Genomic DNA, 23554 nt, shown 5'->3' with positions numbered 1-23554 from the left:
ACTCAAAGAATAAATGCCCAGCTACATCATGATTTATTAAAATAATTCCACCTTTCCAGTGTATCAATGAAAATCCAAATCGTTTACCAAAAATATAAGTAAGTTTGAAAACAATATTTTTCCCAAAAATCTTTTCAACAATGATAAGATGTTTTATTTTCTTTCCAGATAACCAGTGGAAAATGCATCACTATGCCCATATGCCAATATGTGTGAGAAGTCATGAATGACGTGATACCGTACAATATGAGAAAAATGCATCTATGTCAAATTTTTATGTCAATGCGATGCAACTCAATGATAAAATTATATGCATACTCTCAGAGTATCTTTTTACTCAGTCCTCCTAATCACTCAGTCCTCACAGTCACTCAGTCCTCCCAATCGCTCGTCACTCATCACTCGCACTCATTAGGTACCTGCGCTCACTGGGGGTGTGTACAGACTCCGGAGGGGCTCCTTCAGCCCAAGCGCTATAATCTGCACGGACAACTCACGTGCTGCACAGATAACTCACGTGCTATAATATTAATATCTGTATCCGCACGGACAACTCACGTGCTATAATAAGCCAATCTGGCCTGCTGCGGCGGGCAGCCCGATCCCATAATAATAAAGTATATAAAGCCAATATGGCATGTTGCGGCGTGCAGCCCGATCCCATAATTATCCTCACAATCAGGCCCTCGGCATCACTCAATCATCAATCTCTCCAGTCTCTCGGAATCACAATGTCATGAAACTAGCCCAAAATGATGATATAATGAATCAATAAATAGCAACAGAGACTAAGAGATGATATGAAATGAATGAACATGACTGAGTATGAATTTACAATTTAAACAAATAAATCGACAGTAGAAATGACCTTAGTGGGTCCTAATAATACCAACATTTGCCTAAGCATTATTTCTGACATGAGTCACAACTCGATAACTCTAGTACGTAGAGATTTCATGATTACAGATAAGTTTAGGTAACTACACAGTACCACAGAAATAACGGGGTCACGGTTCAAACGATGCACGCTCACACGCCCGTCACCTAGCATGTGCGTCACCTCAATACCAAAGACATACCGCGTATAATCGGGGTTCATACCCTCAGCTCTAAGATTAGAAGAGTTACTTACCTCGAACAAGATGAATCCAATGTTGAGCAAGCTAAACAATGCTCCAGAAATTCCATTCTGTGCGTATCAACTTCTAAACAGCTCGAATCTAGTCACAATAAATTTGATTCAGTCCACACAATTATAGGAATTAATTCCATATCAAAATGCTAATATTTTTTCACAAAATCCGAAATTACATTCCAAAAATTTCCCGTAGGGCCCACGTATCGGAACCTGACAAAAGTTATAAAATATGAACGCTCATTCAACCACGAGTCCAACCATACCAATTTTATCAAATTCTGATATCAACTCGGCCTCCAAATCTTCAAATTAAAGTCTATGAAATTTTCTACTATTTTCAACCCAAAACACTAATATGTTGATAAAAACAACAATAGATTCGTATAATTTAATCAAAACCGAGTTAGAATTACTTACCCCAATCCATATGGTGAAAATCTCCTTAAATATCGCTTCAATCCGAGCTCCACAGCTCCAAATGTGTTAAAATAGCCGAAACCTCAAAATATAGCTTCTGTCGAGGCATTTACTCTTCGCGATCGCAAAGCACAAAAATTTGCAGCCCAAAATTTGCCTTTCACGATCGCAGAAAATCAACCGCGATCACGAAGAACAAACTCCCCAACTCTTCCAGACAACCTCTAGTATAATGGTCATAACTTTTTTGTACAAAACTCCAAATGACAAATGGTTTGACTTTTTGAAAACTTGACATCAAGGGCTACAACTTTCATTTTTGGATCATCTCCAAATTCCTTAAAGATTGTGAGATATAAGCTTCCAAAGTCAGGTCAGTGTAGCAGAGATTTTGTTCTATGCGATTGCGAAAGAGCTTCCGCGATCGTGATTCACAAGGCCCCAAACTATTGTTTTCTCTTCGCAAACACGACCAAATGTTCGCGATCGCGATGCATGCCTCTGTAATAAAAAACCAGCAATTAAAAATGGCCTAGAAATGGTCCAAAACCACCCCGAAAATCACTCGATCCCCTCGGGACCTCAACCAAATATACCAACAAGTCCTAAAACAGCATACGAACTTAGTCAAAGCCTCAAATCATATCAAACAACGGTAATACCACGAATCATGCCCCAATTCAAGCTTAATGAAACTAAGAAATTCCAACTTCTACATTCGATGCCGAAACCTATCGAATCAAGTCTGATTGACCTCAAATTTTGCACACAAGTCATAAATGACATAACAGACCTATTACAATTTTCAGAATCGGATTCCGACCCCGATATCAAAAGGTCAAGTCCCCGGTCAAACTTCCAAACTTAAATTTTTATTTTAGCCATTTCAAGCCTAATTTAGCTACTGGCTTCCAAATAATTTTCTGGACACGCTCCTAAGTCCAAAATTACCATACGGAGCTATTGGAATCATCAAAACTCTATTCCGGGGTCGTTTACACATAAATTAACATCCAGTCACTATTGTAACCTAAGCTTTAAGCCTTAGATTTCATTCTTCCAAACTAACTCCGAAATACCTGAAAACCAAAATCGACAATTCACACAAGTCATAATACATCATATGAAGGTATTCAAGACTTCAAATAGTATAAAGGAGCATAAATGCCCAAAATGATCGGTCGGGTCGTTACATTCTCCCACACTTAAACATACGTTTGTCCTCAAACGTGCCAAGAATTATTTTCAAGCCATCGAATCACTATTCCACCTTACCACGCACATACCCGGGTGTGATCTCAAGTCACCCTATTCTATATAGGCCTGACCACACAACATAACTGAAAATTATTAATTTAACCTTAGCCCAAAAATCTTGGAGCCAAATTTCTAACATCCAAGATTCTTTTCAAGACCCGAATCTCACAAATACACAATGTATAAGACTGAACAAGCTATATCCAGCCATAACCATAATCCCAGATATAATCACATAACATACTACACAACTCTCATACTCGTAGCACCATTTCTGATCATAGCAACTACTCAAAACCAACCAAGTATTAGTATAAAACCCCGCATTCAACAGAACCTTATTCCAAAACCTTCGTACACTGCCAATGATGAAAGAAACAATCAAAAACTCATAACCACTCATCATATCAACTAGTCATGGAGCTCTCTCTCCCCAACCAGAACCATAATCCTCTCCTAAGACGACTTTCAATATTAATCTCCCGAATATACCACAATCAAGCCTGATAGTAACTATTCTAGGTCCAATGACCTTATATTATTAAACACAACTATCCCACAGACACGCCACATAAATATAACTCAAGCCACAACTGCACAATCCGTGTACCCAAATATAGGAGATGTCTCAAGGAAGAGAACCGTATTGCAAGTTCAACATGCACCACCACAACCGCAATGTTACAACCAACTCCTCAAATTTTGTGAAGAGGATAACTATAGGCGCATGTGCAAAATTGTAGAGGAAGGAAATTAATGAATCAGATAAATTATCATAGAAATAAAATTCCCACACACGGCACGGACAACTCACGTGCCAATAATATGAATCGCCTGGCATGGTCACAGGCCTCCAGTCCCAGAATACCATACAGGAGCAATTAAACAAGTACACTTGTATATGATAATGAAATAAGATTCTCATGCTCCTGGACTGGTATAAATAACACGCCATAGTGTAAGCATGTGCAAAGTCTGATATCACACTTCAAATCGGCAATTTAACGCAGAAATAGTAACTACCCCGTTTATTCAGGGAATTGGCTTCTTTGTAACCTCAAGTGTAGCCCAGATAGTTCTCAAAGGTAAGAACACGAGAAACGTTATAACTTTACGCTTAACAGTCAACTCTAGGTATATCATAGCCTAAGCATTCTTTCGAGTATAAATACCTGCCCCATTGCGCACATTGGCTCAAATCTCACATATATGCACACTTATAGTGTGTAGCTATCACAAATAATTAACGCAACTAGTGCCTCCACTAAGTTAAAATAAAATACTCACCTCAAATAGGCCGCAACCCGAAACAATATACTTCTTAAAACTCCTAGTCTCCAAATTCATCGAACACATGAATCACCGTAACTGATCCCAACTCCAGCACTAGAATGACTAACACATCTTCCATTCACGATAATCATATGAGGAAAACTTTCATAATTCTTTCGTGCCACATAGCAATAATTTTAATATCAGCAGTCTATCAACCAGGTGAGTACTGTAATACCGATGAACATCCGTAAGTCAAAACACATCGCGCCTTCTGAAATGTGCACCCTTCTCAGGAATTACCGAGCAGTTATAACATTTATCGAAATATCTGAAACTGACCATGTTATCCATCATTCGTTACCTTCTCTTCAAGACTGAACTATCACCTTGTACATGTAAATCCTAATCCCACACAACACACCATATATATTATGTCATCATGTGACAAGAACAAGAATCCCATTATCAACTCTGATTCACCAGCAAATTACATACCTGGTTAGTTAGAAACCTTCCTCTTGCTTCCTTCCAAGAGGAAATCACAATACACAGTGCGTTTCCCACACCAGTAGAAAATATTTGATTCAAACCATGGTAGAAACCATCAAGAACACTTTGAAATCTATTTGCACATAACCAAGCTATTAGAACTAAATTTTTCTAACTCGACCAAACCGCGTAGGTCACCAAAACCCAAGAATATTGCCACTAAAACATCTGTAGAGTCTCACCACATCATAATTACCCCTATAAATACCACAACCGAAATACCCACTCTGAAAATACCTTATTTGAGTCTAAGGCCGTTTCATTCACCTTCCTCATACCGAAATATAAAATCCATAATGAAATACAAAAATGCCACAAGTCTCGACACCATCCAACTTAAATCTCAGATTTTAGCCATAAATAAATCTGCCAAAAATTCTCAATTGTTACATATTAATCTTGAATCCATTAGAACTTTCTCGAGAGTCATCCACTCTACTCAAATATCAATTACACTGCCCAAACGGGTCGAAAGACACATGGCCCATTAGCACAACAACACCCAAAGAAGTACCCTCTGCCTTAACACCACCAATCAAATTCATACTCCGTGCGCACTACCTCTTTCACAAATAACAACTCACTCATTCCATGATTTTTATATATTCATAAGTGCAATATAACCCGTATCCAGGAATTTTCTTATTCGAGTCATCCTCGATCTCAACCTCTGCAAGTCATAACTAACCCAAAACTAAACCTTTTCATATAACCATGAAATTGAATTGTCAATAGCAGGCTCCCCCACTTGGCTCAAAGACATAGATTAAAATACTCAATAACTCACAATACCCATACTCTATTACTGCCTTAATACCGCAGTCAGTTCAACGAAAATTCTTCTCAGGCCCATGCAACACCAACCATAAAATACCCCAATCATTAGCTAATCTCACATTCATTCTCTTGACAGTCAAGTCAACTTTCTAAACTAGATTCAAATTCAAATCTCAACACATATAACCCGCTGGTAGAAAAGAAACTCTCCAATCAACATTATAAGAAACACACCTACGTAGTTTACTCTGCAGGAGATAACCCACCTACTTAGCCTTAAATTGGCATCTTGTTATACCCTTTCGCATCCACAATTACTACGCAATCATTTAATCTTCCTGAGTCCAAACTCATTAACAAGACATGAAAATCTAATTCTCTCCACAATTAAACTGCATGACAGATCCTTCAACACACTCACAATTCGAGACTGTACGTCACATCAAACGAAAATCAAGCACCCAATGGCCCACTTTACATTCCAAGGAAACACTTCTCGTCACATTCAATCCATCTTAACACATCCCGTAATCGTATCATCCTCGTTATATAGCCATTCGACCACTCATCGAGCCACAAACTTTTCCACTCATAGGGATATTACTAGACATATGAGTCCAAATGTACAAGTCACAATTAAAGCTACCGAGCTTAAGCTACGGTCCAAACCTAGCCTAAAGTCCTCCAGACTGGCCTATCACCAAAATACAGAATACACATCTCGCACATCATCCCTGAAATCACAAGTCGACGATACACAACTGATACCGAGCGCTCACATGCACATACGAATGCGTGAAAGGAATTCAAAGAGATATATTTCAAGCTGAATCAATTCCGCACGATAAGGAAAGAAAGATGGAAAATTATCCTAAATGCCCTATAGCCTCTCGAATATAAGTATGGACGTCATCATATCGATCCGCAAGACTCTACTAGACACTTGCTCATGACTTGTAGAACCTATGAACCTAGAGCTCTAATACCACCTTGTCACGACCTAAAATCCGACTAGTCGTGATGGCACCTAGACCAACCCGCTAGGTAAACCAATTATCAACGATCCAATTCCAATGAATTTAATAAGGCAATTAACTAAAAGAAATATATGAAACCAATACATTTTTCCAAGAACTGGTAGTACAAATCACGAGCTTCTAACAATAGAGTTTACAAAGCTGGTATGAAATAAATACATCATCTGTTTGAAAAGTACATAAACAAAGTTTTATGAATCTAAGGCTACCATCAACAAGAGGCAGCTATAACCGGAACGCAGGTACACCTTCAGATCCATCTCCCAACGAACACAGCAACATCAACAGCCAACATCTGCACGCAGGGTGCAGAAGTGTAGTATGAGTACAACCGACCCCATGTACTCAATAAGTAACAAACCTAACCTTAGGTTGAAAGTAGTGGCGAGATTGTACCAAGGTCAGGGTCCAGCTCCAATAACCAACAACAGTTCATAATAACATAAAACGAGTAATAAAAGAAGTAACTCAAAGAATAAATGCTCAGCTACATCATAATTTCTGAAAATAATTCTGCCTTTCCAGTGTATCAGTGAAAATCCAAATCTTTTACCAAAAATATATGTAAGTTTGAAAACAGTAATTTTTCTCAAAAATCCTTTCAACGATGATAAGATGTTTTATTTTCTTTCCAGATAACCATTGGAAAATGCATCACTATGCCCATATGCCAATACGTGTGAGAAGTCATGAGTGACGTGATACCGTACAGCATGAGAAAAATGCATCTCTATGCCTGTATGTCAAATGTCCATGTCAATGTGATGCAACTCAGTGATAAAATAATATGCATACTCTTAGAGTATCATTTCACTCAGTCCTCCCAATCACTCAGTCCTCCCAGTCACTCAGTCCCCCCAATCGCTCGGCACTCGCACTCAGTAGGTACCTGCGCTCATTGGGGGTGTGTACAGACTCCGGAGGGGTTCCTTCACCCCAAGCGATATAATTTGTACGGACAACTCACGTGCTATAGTATTAATATATGTATCCGCACGGACAACTCATGTGTTATAATAAGCCAATCCGGCTTGCTGCGGCGTGTAGCCCGATCCCATAATAATAAAGTATATAAAGCCAATATGGCCTGCTGTAGCGTGCAGCCCGATCCCATAATTATCCTCACAATCAGGCCCTCAGCCTCACTTAGTTATCAATCTCTCCAGTCTCTCGGGATCACAATATCATGCAACTAGCCCAAAATGATGATATAATGAATCAATAAATAGCAACAGAGACTGAGAGATGATATGAAATGAATGAACATGACTGAGTATGAATTTATAATTTAAATAAATAAATCGACAGTAGAAATGACCTCCGTGGGTCTTAATAATACCAACATTTGCCTAAGCATTATTTCAGACATGAGTCACAACTCGATAACTCTAGTACGTAGAGATTTCATGATTACAGATAAGTTTGGGTAACTACACAGTACCACAGGAATAACGGGGTCACAGTTCAAACGGTGCACATCCACACGTACGTCACCTATCATGTGTGTCACCTCAACACCAAACACATACCGCGTATAATCGGGGTCCATACCCTCAGCTCTAAGATTAGAAGAGTTACTTACTTCCAACAAGACGAATCCAATGTCGAGCAAGCTAAACAATGCTCCAGAAATTCCATTCTGTGCGTATCAACTCCTAAACAACTCGAATCCAGTCACAATAAATTTGATTCAATCCACACAATTATAGGAATTAATTCCATATCAAAATGCTAATATTTTTTTACAAAATCTAAAATTACACTCCAAAAATTACAGTGGGGCCCACGTCTCGGAACCTGACAAAATTTATAAAACATGAACGCTCATTCAACCACGAGTCCAACCATACTAATTTTATCAAATTCCGACATCAACTCGACCCTCAAATCTTCAAATTAAAGTCTATGAAATTTTCTACTATTTTCAACCCAAAATACTAATATGTTGATAAAAATAACAACAGATTCATATAATTTAACCAAAACCGAGTTAGAATTATTTACCCCAATCCATATGGAGAAAATCGCCTCAAAAATTGCTTCAATCCGAGCTCCATAGCTCCAAATGTGTTAAAATGGCCGAAACCTCAAAATATAGCTTCTGTCCAGGCATTTATTCTTCACGATCACGAAGCACAAAATTTCCAACCCAAAATTTGTCCTTCGTGATCGCGGAAAACCAATCGCGATCACGAATAACAAACTCCCCAACTCTTCCAGATAGCTTCTAGTATAATGGTCATAACTTTTTGTACATAACTCCAAATGAAAATGGTTTGCCTTTCTAAAAACTAAACATCAAGGGCTACAACTTTTATTTTTGGATCATTTCTAAATTCCTTATAGATTGCGAGATATAAGCTTTCAAAGTTGGGTCAGTGCAGCAGAGATTTTGTTCTACGCGATTGTTTCCGCGATCGCGATTCATAAGGCTCCAAACTGCTGTTTGCTCTTCGCGAACACGACCAAATGTTTGCGATCGCGATGCACACCTTTGTAGACAAAAAACAGCAATTAAAAATGTCCTATAAATGGTCTAAAACCACCCAGAAACTCACCCGAGCCCCTCGGGACCTCAACCAAATATACCAACAAGTCCTAAAACATCATATAAACTTAGTCGAAGCCTCAAATCACATCAAACAACGCTAAAATAATGAATCATGCCCCAATTCAAGCTTAATAAAATTAAGAAAATCTAACTTCTACATTCGATACTGAAACCTATCGAATCAAGTCCGATTGACCTCAAATTTTGCACACAAGTCATAAATGACATAATAGACCTATTCCAATTTCCAGAATCAAATTCCGCCCCCGATATCAAAAAGTCAACTCCCTGGTCAAACTTCCAAACTTAAATTTCTATTTTAGCCATTTCAAGCCTAATTTAGCTACGGGCTTTCAAATAATTTTCCGGATACGCTCCTAAATCCAAAATCACCATACGGAACTAATGGAATCATCAAAACTCTATTCCGGGGTCGTTTACACATAAGTCGACATCCAATCACTATTTTAACATAAGCTTTAAGCCTTGGATTTCATTCTTCCAAACTAACTCCGAAATACCTGAAAACCAAAACCGATAATTCACACAAGTCATAATACATCGTATGAAGGTATTCAAGACTTTAAATAGTATAAAAGAGCATAAATACCCAAAACGATCGATCGGGTCGTTACATGTAAGTTACTATTTTATAAATTATGGTGCTGTTTATTACTCTTATTTATCTACAGTTTTATATTATGTTGTTAGTTTGTAAATAATTATAAAATCACTCTAATTATATTGTTATCTTTCCAATTTCTTAATAGCTCTAATGGATTAACATGTAAATTTCTAGGAGAAACTAGTTAAAAAGCCCAAAATATTGCCACAAAGACGTCAAAATGGGCAAATGAGTTTAACTAAGGCCATGGTGTGGTTAAAGAAAGAGATGTTAAGAAAAGATTCAGATCTTTAAACAATTGGGAAGAAGAGATGAACAGAGTATTAAAAAGCTTTTAAAAAAAAGTATATTAAGGGGTACTATCAGTTCATAATTTAAATAAAATATAACCAATACATATTTATAAATTAAGAGAGAGAGAGTACTGAGTAGGATTTTTACATCATAAGTGTAGTTCTCTTAAACTTGAATTTACTTTTACTATCCCCTCATATTTGAATTTATTACCCCCTCCTTTTTTGGTATAAAACTGTAGATAAATAGATAAATAGGGGTAATAAACAGTACCATAATTTATAAAATAGTAACTTACATGCTTACACTTATTTAAATTATTTACAATCTAACAACATAATATAAAATTATAGATAAATAGGGGTAATAAACAGTACCATAATTTATAAAATAGTAACTTACATGCTTACAAGAGAGATTTTCAGAACCCGAAAGAGTTTTCTTGATTTGGAATTTAAAAACTTAGCACACTTAAAACTATACAACTTTATTTATTCTGCTAGGATAGATAATACTAGGGTATACATAAGAAATATTTTACAAAGGGGGTTTGGAAATTTTATATAGAGGATGGTTGGTTAGAAGAGAGAGGTGTCTTTCTTCAATTTTATACATATTATACATTTGTATTTTCCTTGTCAGTTCACTTTCTGAAGAAAAAACGTTAGCATCACTTCATACGTAACAATGCACCATGATTGATTTCCCTTTGTCAACATCTTTGGAGGAAATTTCTACCTCATCTTCCTAAGCTCTACGTATTATTGACAAGAACATTCACTAAAGCAAGCGCGTGAGCTTTCAATAAGTCATTTTATCCCCAAAGTTTTACTTTTTTAAGTAGTTGCATACGAAAATGAAACAAAGAACTAAAAAAGAAGTCCAAAATATAGTTATAAATTTATAGATTTCTTTGCTAATTAGATAGAGAATGCTTGAAGTGCGATTCTCCCAATATAATAATGTTGTAAAATGTACATCCCTATCCTATTTAAAGAATTTGCTAAATATAAAATCTTGAATACTCCTATCCATGATGTCTATCTTTTTAAGTATTTATACACCATTTAAGAAAGACATTCAATAATTTTAATCCATTTGTTTAAATTAAATTATTATTTATCTTTCTCTTAAGTATTTCACTTAATTAACTCTCACTTAGTTGCAAAATTTTCAAACAAATCAAGTTGGTCAAAACAAGACCAAAGGGATTTTCAATATGTACATTATATAGGAGGATCAGAAAAGAGGAAGGGAAAAGGGTAGTGAGATGTGATCAACTTACACTAATACCACTAGACTATAGGCAGTATCCGCCATTAGGGTATTATCTTTTGGAAAACCTTTAACATTAATATATTCTATTTTTCTTAAGATAATTAATCTATTTAATGCTAAAAGATAAATTAAAAGGAAAAACAAAAACAAATAGGGGAGCTGCGGCATCCTTGCATACACGTCAACAAAGCTAAACATCACTTATTTCTTTCACCAAACAATGCTTCTTTGACCACAAAAAAAAAAAAAAAACTCACAAGATGTAAAAAACGAAAATACATCGAATTATGAAGCTCTTGTAAGTTTTTTTTTTTCCAGCAGGACGTTGAATTAATTTTTTTTTTGAAAAAAATAGAAGTATGTAAATTCAACGTGCAAATGAGAAATATTTGCAAAAGAAAGTTTTCTTTTTTTTTCTTTATGAAGGTGAGGGATTTGATAATTTATTTATTTATTCCTTCTCATTCCAAAGTCCAAACACATGGAAATAATGTTTATTTCACGTGCCAAACAGTGCGTGGTCCTATCTTTGTACTCCATTGGCTATTTTGTTGGCCAGTAGCGTATGGACAAATAGCAGTATCCATTCTCCATAAGTACTTCTCTTCTCCATACCATACCTGTTGGTTGCTGCTTTCTACTCTCTAAAAGCTTCTCCTACATTTCTGGGGTTTCATCTTTAAGGTTTGACCCTTATTAATTATCTTCATGTTTTGGTGATGATCAGCTAGTGATTTTCTAGTTGGATCCTGATTTTTTTTTTGTAGTAGATAAGTTCCTGTTACTCAACTTGTTTGTACTTCTACTTAGTTCTTGTTTAGCAGTTTAACTTCTTCTTTTTCAATTTTTCATTTTCTTGAGAGTTTAGTTGCTTGACTTGCTTCTTCTGTACCCATGTTGTCAATTTCTGGTTTTTCATTTCTTTTCATCCTTGTTCTTGAGCTACAAAGTTCTTTTTCTCTTTTTTTTTGGGTATTTCTGATAGCTTGTTTCTTATTCTAATTTTGGAACTTGTGAAAGAGGATTCTTTTATACTTTTGTTCCCAAAAAAAAAAAAATAGTGGAAGAAGAAAGATGGGTATTTTCTAGTATTTCTTAAGCTTGGTTAAGGCAGTGATGCAAAATAAAAAAATAAAAAACAGAAATTCTGGGTAGAAGAGGCATCTTTTGTGATATCCTAAGGCTTCATTTGGAAAAAAAAACGCAAGTTTCTGCACTAGTTTCTAACTTTAGCTTCTTAAATAGTGTATAAAGACTTGAAAATTGATGCAGGGGCTTCCATTAACTTCAAAAGAAAACTATATGGGCTATATGATGTTTTCCACTTTGTATGCCGTGTGAGCACTATGTGGGAATATTGGATGTGCATAGAGTTAATAAAAATCAATAAGAAAAATATGTGCTTGATCTTTTCTCTTTAACAAGAGAGTGGTGTCTGCAAAAATCTGACAAACATATATGTATGAACACAGATTTCACTGGTTCTATTTCTGCATCTTTATTGAACTATTTTCTTTTCTATGGTGGTTTTACTTAAGATTTCTCTTCTGTTAAGACAAGATCATCACCTTTTATTAAGCAGAAAATCCCTGTGTAGTGTTGTCTTCACATCTTGCTGTCTGTTCTTTGGTATGGTTTGATTTCTGTCCACTAAGCTAAGGATGAAAGTTCCGGTTGTGCAGGCACTCCGCGAATATGGAAAGGAAACATCTTTGTGCTGCTCTCCTTTTATGGGCCATTGTGTGCTTTGTACTTCCTGTTTCCTCTGATAATTTGCTTAGAGTTGGTTTGAAGAAGCAACCCCTGGACGTTAATAGCATAAATGCTGCAAGAGTAGCCAGACTACAAGACAGATATGGGAAGAATGTGAATGGCATAGAAAAGAAATTGGGTGACTCAGATTTGGATGTAGTCTCCTTAAAGAACTACTTGGATGCGCAGTACTATGGAGAGATTGGTGTTGGTTCACCTCCTCAGAAATTCAAAGTTATCTTTGATACAGGGAGCTCTAACCTCTGGGTTCCATCATCAAGATGCTACTTCTCTGTAAGTTGTGCTCTTTTTCGTTAAGTTATTTATCCCTTCACGGGTTTATTGGAACTTTTTCCTTAAAATTGAAATGCTTTCAGATTGCTTGCTGGTTCCACTCCAAGTACAAGGCGAGCAAGTCCACTACATATACAAGAAATGGTGATCATCATATTCCTTTGTAACTTAGTATTTTTGTTATTCATATTTATTGTTCACCAAGAGATTTTTAATTAATTCAAGTTGCAGATCCAGCTATCATGTGGTTTTTCCTTTAACGGTTCTGAATGTATTTTGCTGTTTGTTTCGATCTAGGGGAATCTTGTTCAATCCGCTATGGAACTGGATCAATCTCTGGCCATTTCAGTCAAGACAATGTTCAAGTTGGTGATCTTGTAGTTAAAGATCAGGTGAATTCTTTTTTGGCAACTGGTTTCTCAACATATCATAGTATGACCCTTTCTGGTTTTCCAATTGATGACAATTCTACATCAATTTTTTTCAGGTGTTTATTGAGGCGACGAGAGAACCAAGTATTACATTTATAATTGCAAAGTTTGATGGTATACTAGGGCTTGGTTTCCAGGAAATTTCTGTTGGAAATGCTACACCTGTCTGGTAGTTCTCTGCACTCTAGGCGTTCAGTTCAGTTGTACCATTTCTTACTTGTTTCATCTTCTTCTCAGCTTATGGAAACTGCCTGTCTTACTTCGGATCTACTTTCAGGTACAATATGGTGGGGCAAGGTCTTGTGAAAGAGCAGGTCTTCTCTTTCTGGATTAACCGTGATGCAACTGCAAAAGAGGGGGGTGAACTTGTTTTTGGTGGAGTTAATTCAAATCACTTCAAGGGTAATCATACATATGTTCCTTTGACTCAGAAGGGCTACTGGCAGGTACTTGAAAGTTGTTTTTTGGGGGGGCTCTTTTCTCCTACATCACTGCATGCTATTTTTTGGAGGTTGGTGGTGGGAGCTAAAAGCAGTTCATTTGGTTATGCTATCCTTCATCTACTTTTTTCCTTTTACCTTTTCAGTTTAATATGGGAGATTTCCTTATTGGGAACGCATCAACAGGTGAGTCTGGCTGCAAACACATGATTTCCTTCAATTTCTAATGTTGAGAAACATGTATTTCCCGTCTAATCACTTGTAATCATCTAAACAACTGCTAATAGAGAGTAGCATATCACATACAAGATTGGATATTTCCCTCAGTTTGTATATTGGAAACTATATATTGCCCACTCAGTCATCTACAGCAATACATGTAGAAAGTTTCCTAAGATGCAATAAGGCATCTGTTTCTTTCTAGCTCTATAGCTCTTAAGGTAGTTAGTTACTGTTATCCAGTTTTCATGAGTTATACACAGATCATTCTAAAAAAAAAAAAGAGCTATACACAGACATATAGAGATATATGTAAATTCTACCCCCCCCCCCCCCCAACTAGGCCACAAACATACTGTCATTCTGAAATGAGGTATATCATCTATATTTGGAGGAAAATTTACAGGACTCTTATCGAGAGAATGAGTATTTTAAGTTCTGACCATCTTGCCTTTTCCATTTCAGGTGTTTGTGCAGGTGGTTGTGCTGCTATTGTGGATTCTGGAACATCTCTTCTTGCTGGTCCAACAGTATGTTCTATTCTCTTTATTTTACTCATTTGATTCCCGTAAGAATTTTGGATTGTTGGACTATCTCTTTATTTCAAACAATACTTTAAAATTACTTATGACAAATCAACTCCAGACTGTCGTGACACAAATCAACCATGCCATTGGAGCAGAAGGAATAGTTAGCATGGAATGTAAAACTATCGTTTCCCAGTATGGAGAGATGATCTGGAATTTACTAGTATCAGGGGTATGTTCTCTTTCCCTCTTATTCTTAATTTCACATTTCAGTGTGCATAAGATGTTATTGTAATTTGCAGGTGAAACCTGATCAAGTTTGTTCACAAGCAGGTCTATGTTATTTTAATGGAGCTCAACATGTCAGGTATCACCTCCCCCTTTGGAATTATTTGCTCTTCTTGTGACAACGCACTTGACTTGACGTGTCATTGAAGGTCATATCATTGAGGAGTCCTTAGCAAAGTTGTTTAGGAGATAAAATTTCTTCCCATAATTGGAATTTGCTGTTATGGCTTCGAATCCAAAAGAAGAAAAAGAGTACTGCTGAAATTGTTGCAGATGCCAATATAACAGGAGATTTCTGAGTTCTTGAATTATTTTTATTTAGGCACTCAACGTCTTGTCTGATTTCCGCACTGTCTCTGTTCGATTTTTGAATACTGAGCAACATCTTATTTGGCGTGAAAGGTGGCACTTGCGGCTCTTTGTATTTGCAATCCAACAGGATTATCTTTAGTACAATCAGTATAAAGTTTTGAGAATGTTGTTTTACTGTATAGGCTCCATATTAACTGTTTAGTCCTTTAATTGCTATGTCAAATGTGATTTCACTAATTTTTTAACCAAATTCCTTGCAGCTCTAATATCAGAACTGTAGTTGAAAGGGAAACTGAAGGAAGTTCTGTTGGTGAAGCACCATTGTGCACTGCCTGTGAGATGGCAGTTGTTTGGATGCAGAACCAGCTCAAACAGAAGGAAACAAAGGAGAGAGTACTAGAATATGTGAATCAGGTAAATGTCACAACTTAATCTGCTGTTAGAAGCCAATAAGTAGTACATCACATCATCCTAATATCAAAGCTTTGGTGTTATACAGCTTTGTGAGAAATTACCAAGTCCAATGGGAGAATCTGTAATCGACTGCAGTATGATCTCAGCCATGCCAAATATTACATTCACTATTAAAGATAAAGCTTATGTGCTCACCCCAGAACAGGTTGCATTCCTCTTGCTTTCAGTTTATGTTCTTACACCGAGTACTCGAGATACATCAACATGCACATCTGTGGTATCCAACCTAAATATTACACCCCATTTTAGTCATATGAGTTTCAGTGAATTCGAAAGCAACTAGAGAATTGAAGTTCTGAACTATCTGATGTTTACAAAAGATTTTAGTATCACCATCAAAGTCTGTAATTTGCTTCAAACTTACTCACTAATCCCTAAAATGCTACTAGTAATTATACCCCCAATTCTGAAGATTAAAAAAAAAAGGGAAATATTCTAATATTTTGATGGATATGCTAGCAATAACACATTGGAATATGAGAGAACAAGATTGCAAATAGGAGAGAAACAAGAACTTGTATTTTTATATTACAGGAATAAGACAATTGGGTTCATCCCAAAAGCATGTAACATAAATTTTCAGGATAGGATTGAACCAGGAACATGAGTGAAACTACTGCAAAAGTAGAGAGACTTCACCACCCTAACACGAGGCGACTCCATCTAAGACATGAAATTAAATGAGCAACTTTTTTCTTATGGAAAAATAAATAAGCAACTTTACTAGACATTAAGTAGACAAATCTGATCAAGACCAAGTGCTGTAAATGAACTTGCTGTGTAACATTTGTTATGAAATGCCTTTAATACACCTGTTAACTAAAACCTTTTGTTGACAGTATATTCTTAAAACTGGAGAAGGGATTGCTACAATTTGCATCAGTGGATTTGCTGCTTTGGATGTGCCACCACCTCGTGGTCCTCTTTGGTAAGTTATCCCTGTGCTTACAAGCAACAAAGAGTGAATGCGTACTACTCCCGTACTAAAACATTACTCTAAGCAAAGATACAGAGCTGTGTTAGTAAAAACAAACACAACACTTTCTACTACGTTTTCATGTAGCTATATATGCTACTCCTATCCTAAAGTGATATTCATATGTGCATATATCTACTTGCAGGATTCTCGGAGATGTATTCATGGGGGTATATCACACTGTCTTTGACTATGGTAATTCCCGACTGGGTTTTGCTGAAGCAGTGTAATAGCCTTTCTTTGTAATTACTACGCCACTAGTTACTTCATAGATTGATGGAAGTATTGTAAAGAGATGAATGATATACTGCTATGTTATTGTGTTGTATCTGACCATAATATGGCATACTAATCTTCTTTCTGTTGACTACTTCAAGTGCTACTTACCGACTATTGTGCATGTCTAAATGCTATATGCTCAGTCGCAGTTGTCATGACTTGCTCCAATGACAAGTAGAATTGATAAAACGCAAGATACACAACTCTTCCCTTGTTTCAATTTCTAACTAGTGCACGGGATTAGCTGATATTTTGAACAATTTGGCCTAAAAAGATAGAACTATATAGTCTGTTCTCTTATCAGGATATGATATACTGATGGTATCTCATCGTAAGGATAATCCAAACGTTCGTTTGGAGTTCAAAGAGTAAATACTTTGAATAGATTATTAAGTCGAATGTGGTATGAGATTGTTTGTATAATTGTTTGAAATCATAGGTTTAAGTTTTTGGGATGGTCAAAACTAAGAAAGCAGAATAATAACTTCCAAAATATTTTCATTAAACTTCAACTTTAAATACTTGTTTTTCAACTTCGACCAAATATTGTACAAACGCTTACTATATTCTAATTTGGGATGAAACATACACCGGCCAGCTATGCAAAATGTCATGGACTGTGGTACATATTCTACAAGAGACTAGTTCTTGTGAAACTGAAACAAGGGAGAGCGATCAATTAAATGACAGTTAACAGCATTCATTGAGGAGTTGTTTGGTCTAATCCCTATCGATAGGATATAACGAGGGGATATATTGATTGCCAGACTAATCCTTGTTCAGTGTTTGTATTCAGGATTAGATGTTAGATAACCCAACAGTTTTCAAGTCTAATTTAGTCCAACGGTTCATAAAACATTGCAGAATACTTTTAGTGCGGAAATAATACCTTAGACAAGTTCAATTATTTAAAGGAGAAAAGTTCCTTGTTAATAATTTCTTTATCATCCATTTTGTCCCTTCTAATTACCAGTAACCTTCCTCAAACAATAATCTCCTTGAATAGTTTAAAACTCTAACTTGAATTTTGTTTTAGGGAAGGCAAAATTTTTGGGATATTATGGAAGAAAATTTCAGAAAAACGTATAGAGCAAGCAAAAGTAAACGAAATAGAAGAAAAAAAGGCCAACAAAGTGGGGATGTTAATCTCAAAATTACAATCGCACACCTCTCCTTCCCTTTGAGAATTAATTATAGTCCCGAGTCCTACTTCATCCACTCGAAGTCACTGATTTGTCAAGCCTCTTTTCCCTTACTGTAATATTCACGTTGCCCACAATGGCAGAATCAAAAAGGGAAAGCTAGGTGGGGTGTTTGCATCCTAGCTGCTACAAAGCCAAAAGCAGAATCAGAAATTCGATGTAAAACATAATTTTTGGCTCATAATCTCTCGTCTAACATGTTAAAAATAAAACAAAATAAAGTACATGGTATTCTAACTATCTATCATGTCCGCTCAGGGGGACAAATATCTCCCTCTCATAGTCACCAAATAAATGCTCAAAAGGATTACAATGTACAAGTCGACATTATACAAAGCCAGTGCCTCACACAACAGCAGAAAAATTCGTTCAGGTTCAATATCTTTCATACTTTGGTCTTCTCACTAACACCAATCTTGTGTAGATGCACTGTCACTCCTCGTCACTCTCATTGCTGAAGACGGATACAACAGTTACTTTTGGCTTCTTTGCAGCTTTGTTAACCAAGGTCGTCGTCTAATGGAGAAGGGGGGGAGGGGAAGAAGTGCAGGATCAGCTATAGATCATCAAATCATTTTAAAAATAAATATAGATCAACCAAATCACTTCGCAGAGAACTAAAAGGAGAAAAATAAGGAAATTCACTTGTTCTCCTTCCCAGTCCAGAAGCAGGTAAATGACTACTTATTTGCATTTGAAGCATGTCTATTCACATTAATGATAATTAGATGCAATTGCCAAAAAAAAATGATAATTAGATGCCATCATCTTCTCTCCTCTCTCCAAGTATGCTTTGGGGACAGCGGGAGAGGCAACCTATACACCCCAAGACAGTTAACCAGACAGTATATCTCCAACTGCGTTCCACATATCTAAGAGGTCTGTGAAACAAGGACTGTACTTTTCATATTATACTAGCATAACTTATCTTTTTCATTGAAGGTAATCCTCATGGAAGGCAATCATGATCAACTACAAAAATCCTGTGCGAGTCACATAATAGTTCTGTAGGATGTGACAACATTGGGTGGTCCCCAGTTATATGTAAAATTTTCCATAAAACATAACAGCATGTATCCCTTCGTACTTTTTACACCTATGAATCTCACTATATATCCAAGCTTTAGAAGCTAACTCAGAAAGAATAGAGAATAACTTCCCGAATACAAAAACTTGTGGCACTCCCTTTGTCCCAACCATGATCCTATTTGATTCAGCATGGAAATTAAGAGTCAGACCTAGAAATATTTATCAGTTAAGGAAAGGTTGGTCCTAAAACTTCCATGGGAGGTACCTCTGTGATGGTTTCATATATGCTTCTTGAAGTAGCATAGTATGATGAAGTAATGAGAGAAGGGATGTAGAGTAACTATCTGTCCATGTTGCTTACGCAAACTGAAATTTGAAAAAGCATTGTGGAAGTGACATTTAATGCGACGTTACCACAAAGTTTGTCCAGTCAGACAGACCTACATTAAATGTCACTTCAAGGAAGACGTGCTTTGAATACACACACACAAACAACCCTGACCCTGCTCTCTCTCTCTCTCTCTCTCTCTCTCTCTCTCTCTCTCTCTCTCTCTACACACACACACACACACACACATAAGTGTTTTCTATTTTGATCTCTAGGACTCATGTACTTATTGTTATACTCAGTGTCCTGAATAGTGAAGGAATTGGAGTTCAGACCACAAAATGAACTACAAAGTCATGAAGAATCTTGTGTCTCTCTCAGCATTTCTAATTAGGCATTATAAGCATATTATATCTCCTTGCACTTAGTTCAAAAGCAAAAAAAGGAAATATAAAGTGACCCAAAAATAGCTGAAATAATCAGTAATCTAACTTGCAAATACCTTTGATGAGCCTCCTTTGGCAGAAAATCCGAACTTCAAAGTCTTCCTCTGATCTTGATCGGCGAGAGCAGTTGCAGTTCTAACCATGGAGGGGGCTGGAATGTTTCCTGCTTCCTCCGGGGTTTGCAATTCTTCCTGCTTCTTATTGGCAGCCCTAGTAATCAGTGAAAGCAAAGACAGTTCATCAGCAAGAAAATGCATACCACCACGGCATAAAATAAATGCAGAAAGGGAAATATCACACATTTGGGCGAATTTTGCCATCTCCCTCTCTTGACGTTGCTGTTCCCTTTTCTGCCTATCGTCACGGCTACTTCCATGCATTTCTCTCATTTCCTTGAAGCGCTAGAATAGTAATCGAAGGTTTAGATGAGGCACAAAGGAAGAGTGCAATGAAGATAATAAGCTTTTCTGAGGGATAATAATGAAGATAATATCAAAGAACTGAAAAATATTTGGAGATTTAAGAAAACACTTACCTTTCTGTGGTTATGATCATATGAACTTAAGTGGGCTTCAAACTCCATTGCTAATTTATATTGCTTGTTGCATAGCTCACAAAAGAAAACCTTGCGTATTTCCTTCACCTCCGTTTCAATTTTGTGCTCGCGTTCTGCTAAAACCTGGATTTTCATAATGTGCAGGAAGCAGGCAGTAGAAGCCACCAGGTAATAAAAACTGCACGAAATTCTCAAGATCTTCCAAAGTTGGTATTCCCTTATATACCATTCCCGTCAAAAGACACACATATATGCTATATGCTGCCTTCTGTTATTAGATGTATGTTTCAGGAAAAGTAAAGTATCAAACTCAAATGGTCTAGTGCAACACATTTACCAACTACCTAAAATGTTAAAGGCATACCTCCCGCTTTTTAGCAAGTTCCTCAGTCTCCTCACGCTCAATATCAAGCTTTCGTCTTTGAATATTTTCTTCTGCTGTAAAATAATCATCTTCCTCTTGTTTTCCAATCCCCAACTTTGGGTCTCGCATCCCCGATTTTATTGGCTCAGTAATTCCTAGTCTCCAAAAGGAAGAAATTAATCAAAACTACTTAATGTGCATTGACACATTGCAGTAATTGTAACTTAAAAAGATAGAAGAGTCAATATGTCAAGCAACTTTGCACATGTAACCTTACCTTGCTCATTTTTCCCAAGACCCTTCCCTTTCCAACCCATCTTCTGAAGAAGCCTGAATCCAATATTAGAGGATGGCAACTGTGTTTCTAAAGATGCTTGCTCGACATTTTCCAGGTCTACGTTTTCTGTTGGTCTATGATTAATAGGAAGGCGAAAATCTTCAGCGAGATCCTCTAGAACAGAAGCCTCGTCTGCCTATGTTTCGAAAAGTTGAGACACAGCTTTATTAATTAAAGCAGCTGATGATCAAGATTAGTCCATGTAGTAAAACTTCATAAGTCATGTGAGACCATAGCAGAATCGCAATAAACTGAAATTCTTAAGCATCCTTAGTTCCTTATTAAGCTGACTACAAAAGTACATATGATATTTTATCTTACTTCTCTTTTTTAAAAACCAAAGAAAAGGAAAAAGGAAAAGGCTTGAACTGCATTAATATGAGTTATCCTAATTACAAAAGCATCTTCATATGGTAGAAGTCATCCTAAATGAGTTACTAAGTTAGATCGAAGAGAAAGTAAAAGGAAAAAAGCAATAGGGGGGAAATAAAATGAGATATCCATGCTATATATTAAGTAGATAGTTACTTTTAACTGGTAAGATCCCTCATTATGTTGAATAGAGGAATAAGCCAAACAAGCAAGTAGGTATAATCTGTATTCTAGTTATTACCTGTTCCATTTCTTGCTGGCGTTTATCTCTCATGCGCAGTTCTGGCCGACCATTGAACCATCTATCATCCATATCTACACGATAACGCTATTCACACAGAAAGCAAACAACAAAGTTACTTACCAGCACAACTAGTGTACAAAGAAAGAAATTGTTGCACATAAGTAAACAAAGTGAGAGAGGAGCAAAACTAAACCAAGAACATTACATGCAGTCTATAACATAGGATGCTTCATTATGGCATAGAATGTTATGACGAAACCATTTTCGAATGGCATATAGTTGAATAGATACGTTTCCTTGACAAGTAAGCTCAACTCTTTGCCAACTGAAACAGTAATTTCAGAAAATGGTTTCCTGGCTAAATCATTTTCACTGAAGACATAATAAATCAATTGGATGGAAGAGACCATCTTTGACAAGAGGGGTTGCATATGATGGTAATCAACCTCCACTTCCAACCAAGAGGTTATGAGTTCGAGTCACCCCAAGAGCAAGGTGGGGAGTTCTTGGAGGAAAGGATGCTGAGGGTCTATTAGAAACAGGCTCTCTACCTCATGGTAGGGGTAAGGTCTGCATACACACTGCCTGTCCAGACCCCACTAATGGTATTATACTGGGTTGTTGTTGTTGTTGGATGGAAGAGACCACCAAATTCATTAAACAATCAAAATCCGCCAACAGAACATTGCATAACAAAATATTCCTATAAATTGTAAGATTCCAATAATACACCAGAAACCTAACACGGTAACAAAAGTCCATACAGTAGCAATATGCTGGTACATGGTACAAATTGAACAAATACGTAAAAGATCTTCATTAAACGGCCTAACCTTTTAATGGTTTATTAGGTTTAGGTCTCTGATAAATTAAAAAAACTAAGAATTTGCGCCTATTTTTAACGTCTACGAATCAAAACCGAAGGCGAATAAGCACGAATAACGAAGAAATCGGTACCTGATGAAAGAAAATCGGTTTTGTAGTTGAGAATAATCACTTGTTAGCTCCACAATTGTGGGTAACTCAGGATTCAGATTGGTCTGATCGAAAGAGAAAGAGCGAGGATCTAGTCTAGGGTTTTGATAAGCTACCCTCAGAGTGACCAATCGTCTCACTGGTGCCTTGAGATTTTGCCACGTTGTTGGTCTCATGGCTGAGATATTTTTGGGGCGGTTCAAGTTCAATCCATTTTGACCCGCATCAATACCGGAAAGAATACCCGGAAAACATCCAAAAAAAAAAAAACAAGAACAGTGAAAGCATTGTTTTTCATTTTTCTTTTTAATTTGGAAAGTGCCAAGGGGAAGAGAAGGGAAATGTGTAATGAGAATCGAACTTTACATTTATAAAATTTGAAAGTGTTGTTTGTGTTCGATTTTTAAGCTTAAATGTAGCTTAAAATTATTGGGTTTTTAAGCTTAAATGTAACTTAAAAGAGGGTGAATGGGAAATTGAGGGAAATTGAAAATATTTGAGTTTTACTCCT

At 36.6% G+C, this 23554-nt stretch overlaps 2 protein-coding genes across 2 annotated transcripts; one reads left to right on the top strand and one right to left on the bottom strand.

Annotated features, from left to right (window-relative positions):
• Window positions 1–11743: 11743 nt before the first annotated feature.
• On the top strand, window positions 11744–17281 carry LOC104102620 (cyprosin-like). Its single transcript, XM_009610381.4, has 14 exons — window positions 11744–11882; window positions 12881–13244; window positions 13328–13388; window positions 13542–13636; window positions 13732–13844; window positions 13953–14121; window positions 14262–14301; window positions 14800–14864; window positions 14980–15093; window positions 15164–15228; window positions 15722–15875; window positions 15961–16080; window positions 16775–16863; window positions 17057–17281. The coding sequence occupies exons 2-14, from the start codon at window positions 12894–12896 to the stop codon at window positions 17139–17141; spliced, it is 1521 nt and encodes a 506-aa protein (XP_009608676.1). The 5' UTR covers window positions 11744–11882; window positions 12881–12893; the 3' UTR covers window positions 17142–17281.
• A 1264-nt stretch (window positions 17282–18545) lies between these two features.
• On the bottom strand, window positions 18546–23187 carry LOC104102619 (uncharacterized). Its single transcript, XM_009610380.4, has 8 exons — window positions 23026–23187; window positions 22066–22152; window positions 21393–21588; window positions 21116–21270; window positions 20731–20874; window positions 20496–20596; window positions 20252–20405; window positions 18546–18908 (listed from the first exon to the last, which is right to left on the bottom strand). Exons 2-8 carry the CDS (start codon window positions 22135–22137, stop codon window positions 18825–18827), a joined length of 906 nt encoding a protein of 301 aa, XP_009608675.1. The 5' UTR covers window positions 22138–22152; window positions 23026–23187; the 3' UTR covers window positions 18546–18824.
• Between the last annotated feature and the right edge of the window lie 367 nt (window positions 23188–23554).

Source organism: Nicotiana tomentosiformis, chromosome 1, assembly GCF_000390325.3.
Source record: "Nicotiana tomentosiformis chromosome 1, ASM39032v3, whole genome shotgun sequence".
Classification (NCBI taxonomy): Eukaryota; Viridiplantae; Streptophyta; class Magnoliopsida; order Solanales; family Solanaceae; genus Nicotiana; species Nicotiana tomentosiformis.
The sequence above is the reverse complement of the archived record's forward strand: the minus strand, read 5'-3'. Positions and strand labels throughout refer to the sequence as shown.

Bases quoted from the DNA above. Each gene is read 5' to 3' on its own strand.
- LOC104102620 (XM_009610381.4), top strand. From the start codon at position 12,894: ATGGAAAGGAAACATCTTTGTGCTGCTCTCCTTTTATGGGCCATTGTG. The intron at 13,845-13,952 runs GTAGTTCTCTGC...ATCTACTTTCAG, and splicing joins GGAAATGCTACACCTGTCTG to GTACAATATGGTGGGGCAAG. The intron at 16,864-17,056 runs GTAAGTTATCCC...ATCTACTTGCAG, and splicing joins CCACCTCGTGGTCCTCTTTG to GATTCTCGGAGATGTATTCA.
- LOC104102619 (XM_009610380.4), bottom strand. From the start codon at position 22,137: ATGGATGATAGATGGTTCAATGGTCGGCCAGAACTGCGCATGAGAGAT. The intron at 20,597-20,730 runs GTAAGTGTTTTC...TTACTATTCTAG, and splicing joins ATGATCATAACCACAGAAAG to CGCTTCAAGGAAATGAGAGA. The intron at 20,406-20,495 runs GTGTGATATTTC...ACTGATTACTAG, and splicing joins ATGGCAAAATTCGCCCAAAT to GGCTGCCAATAAGAAGCAGG.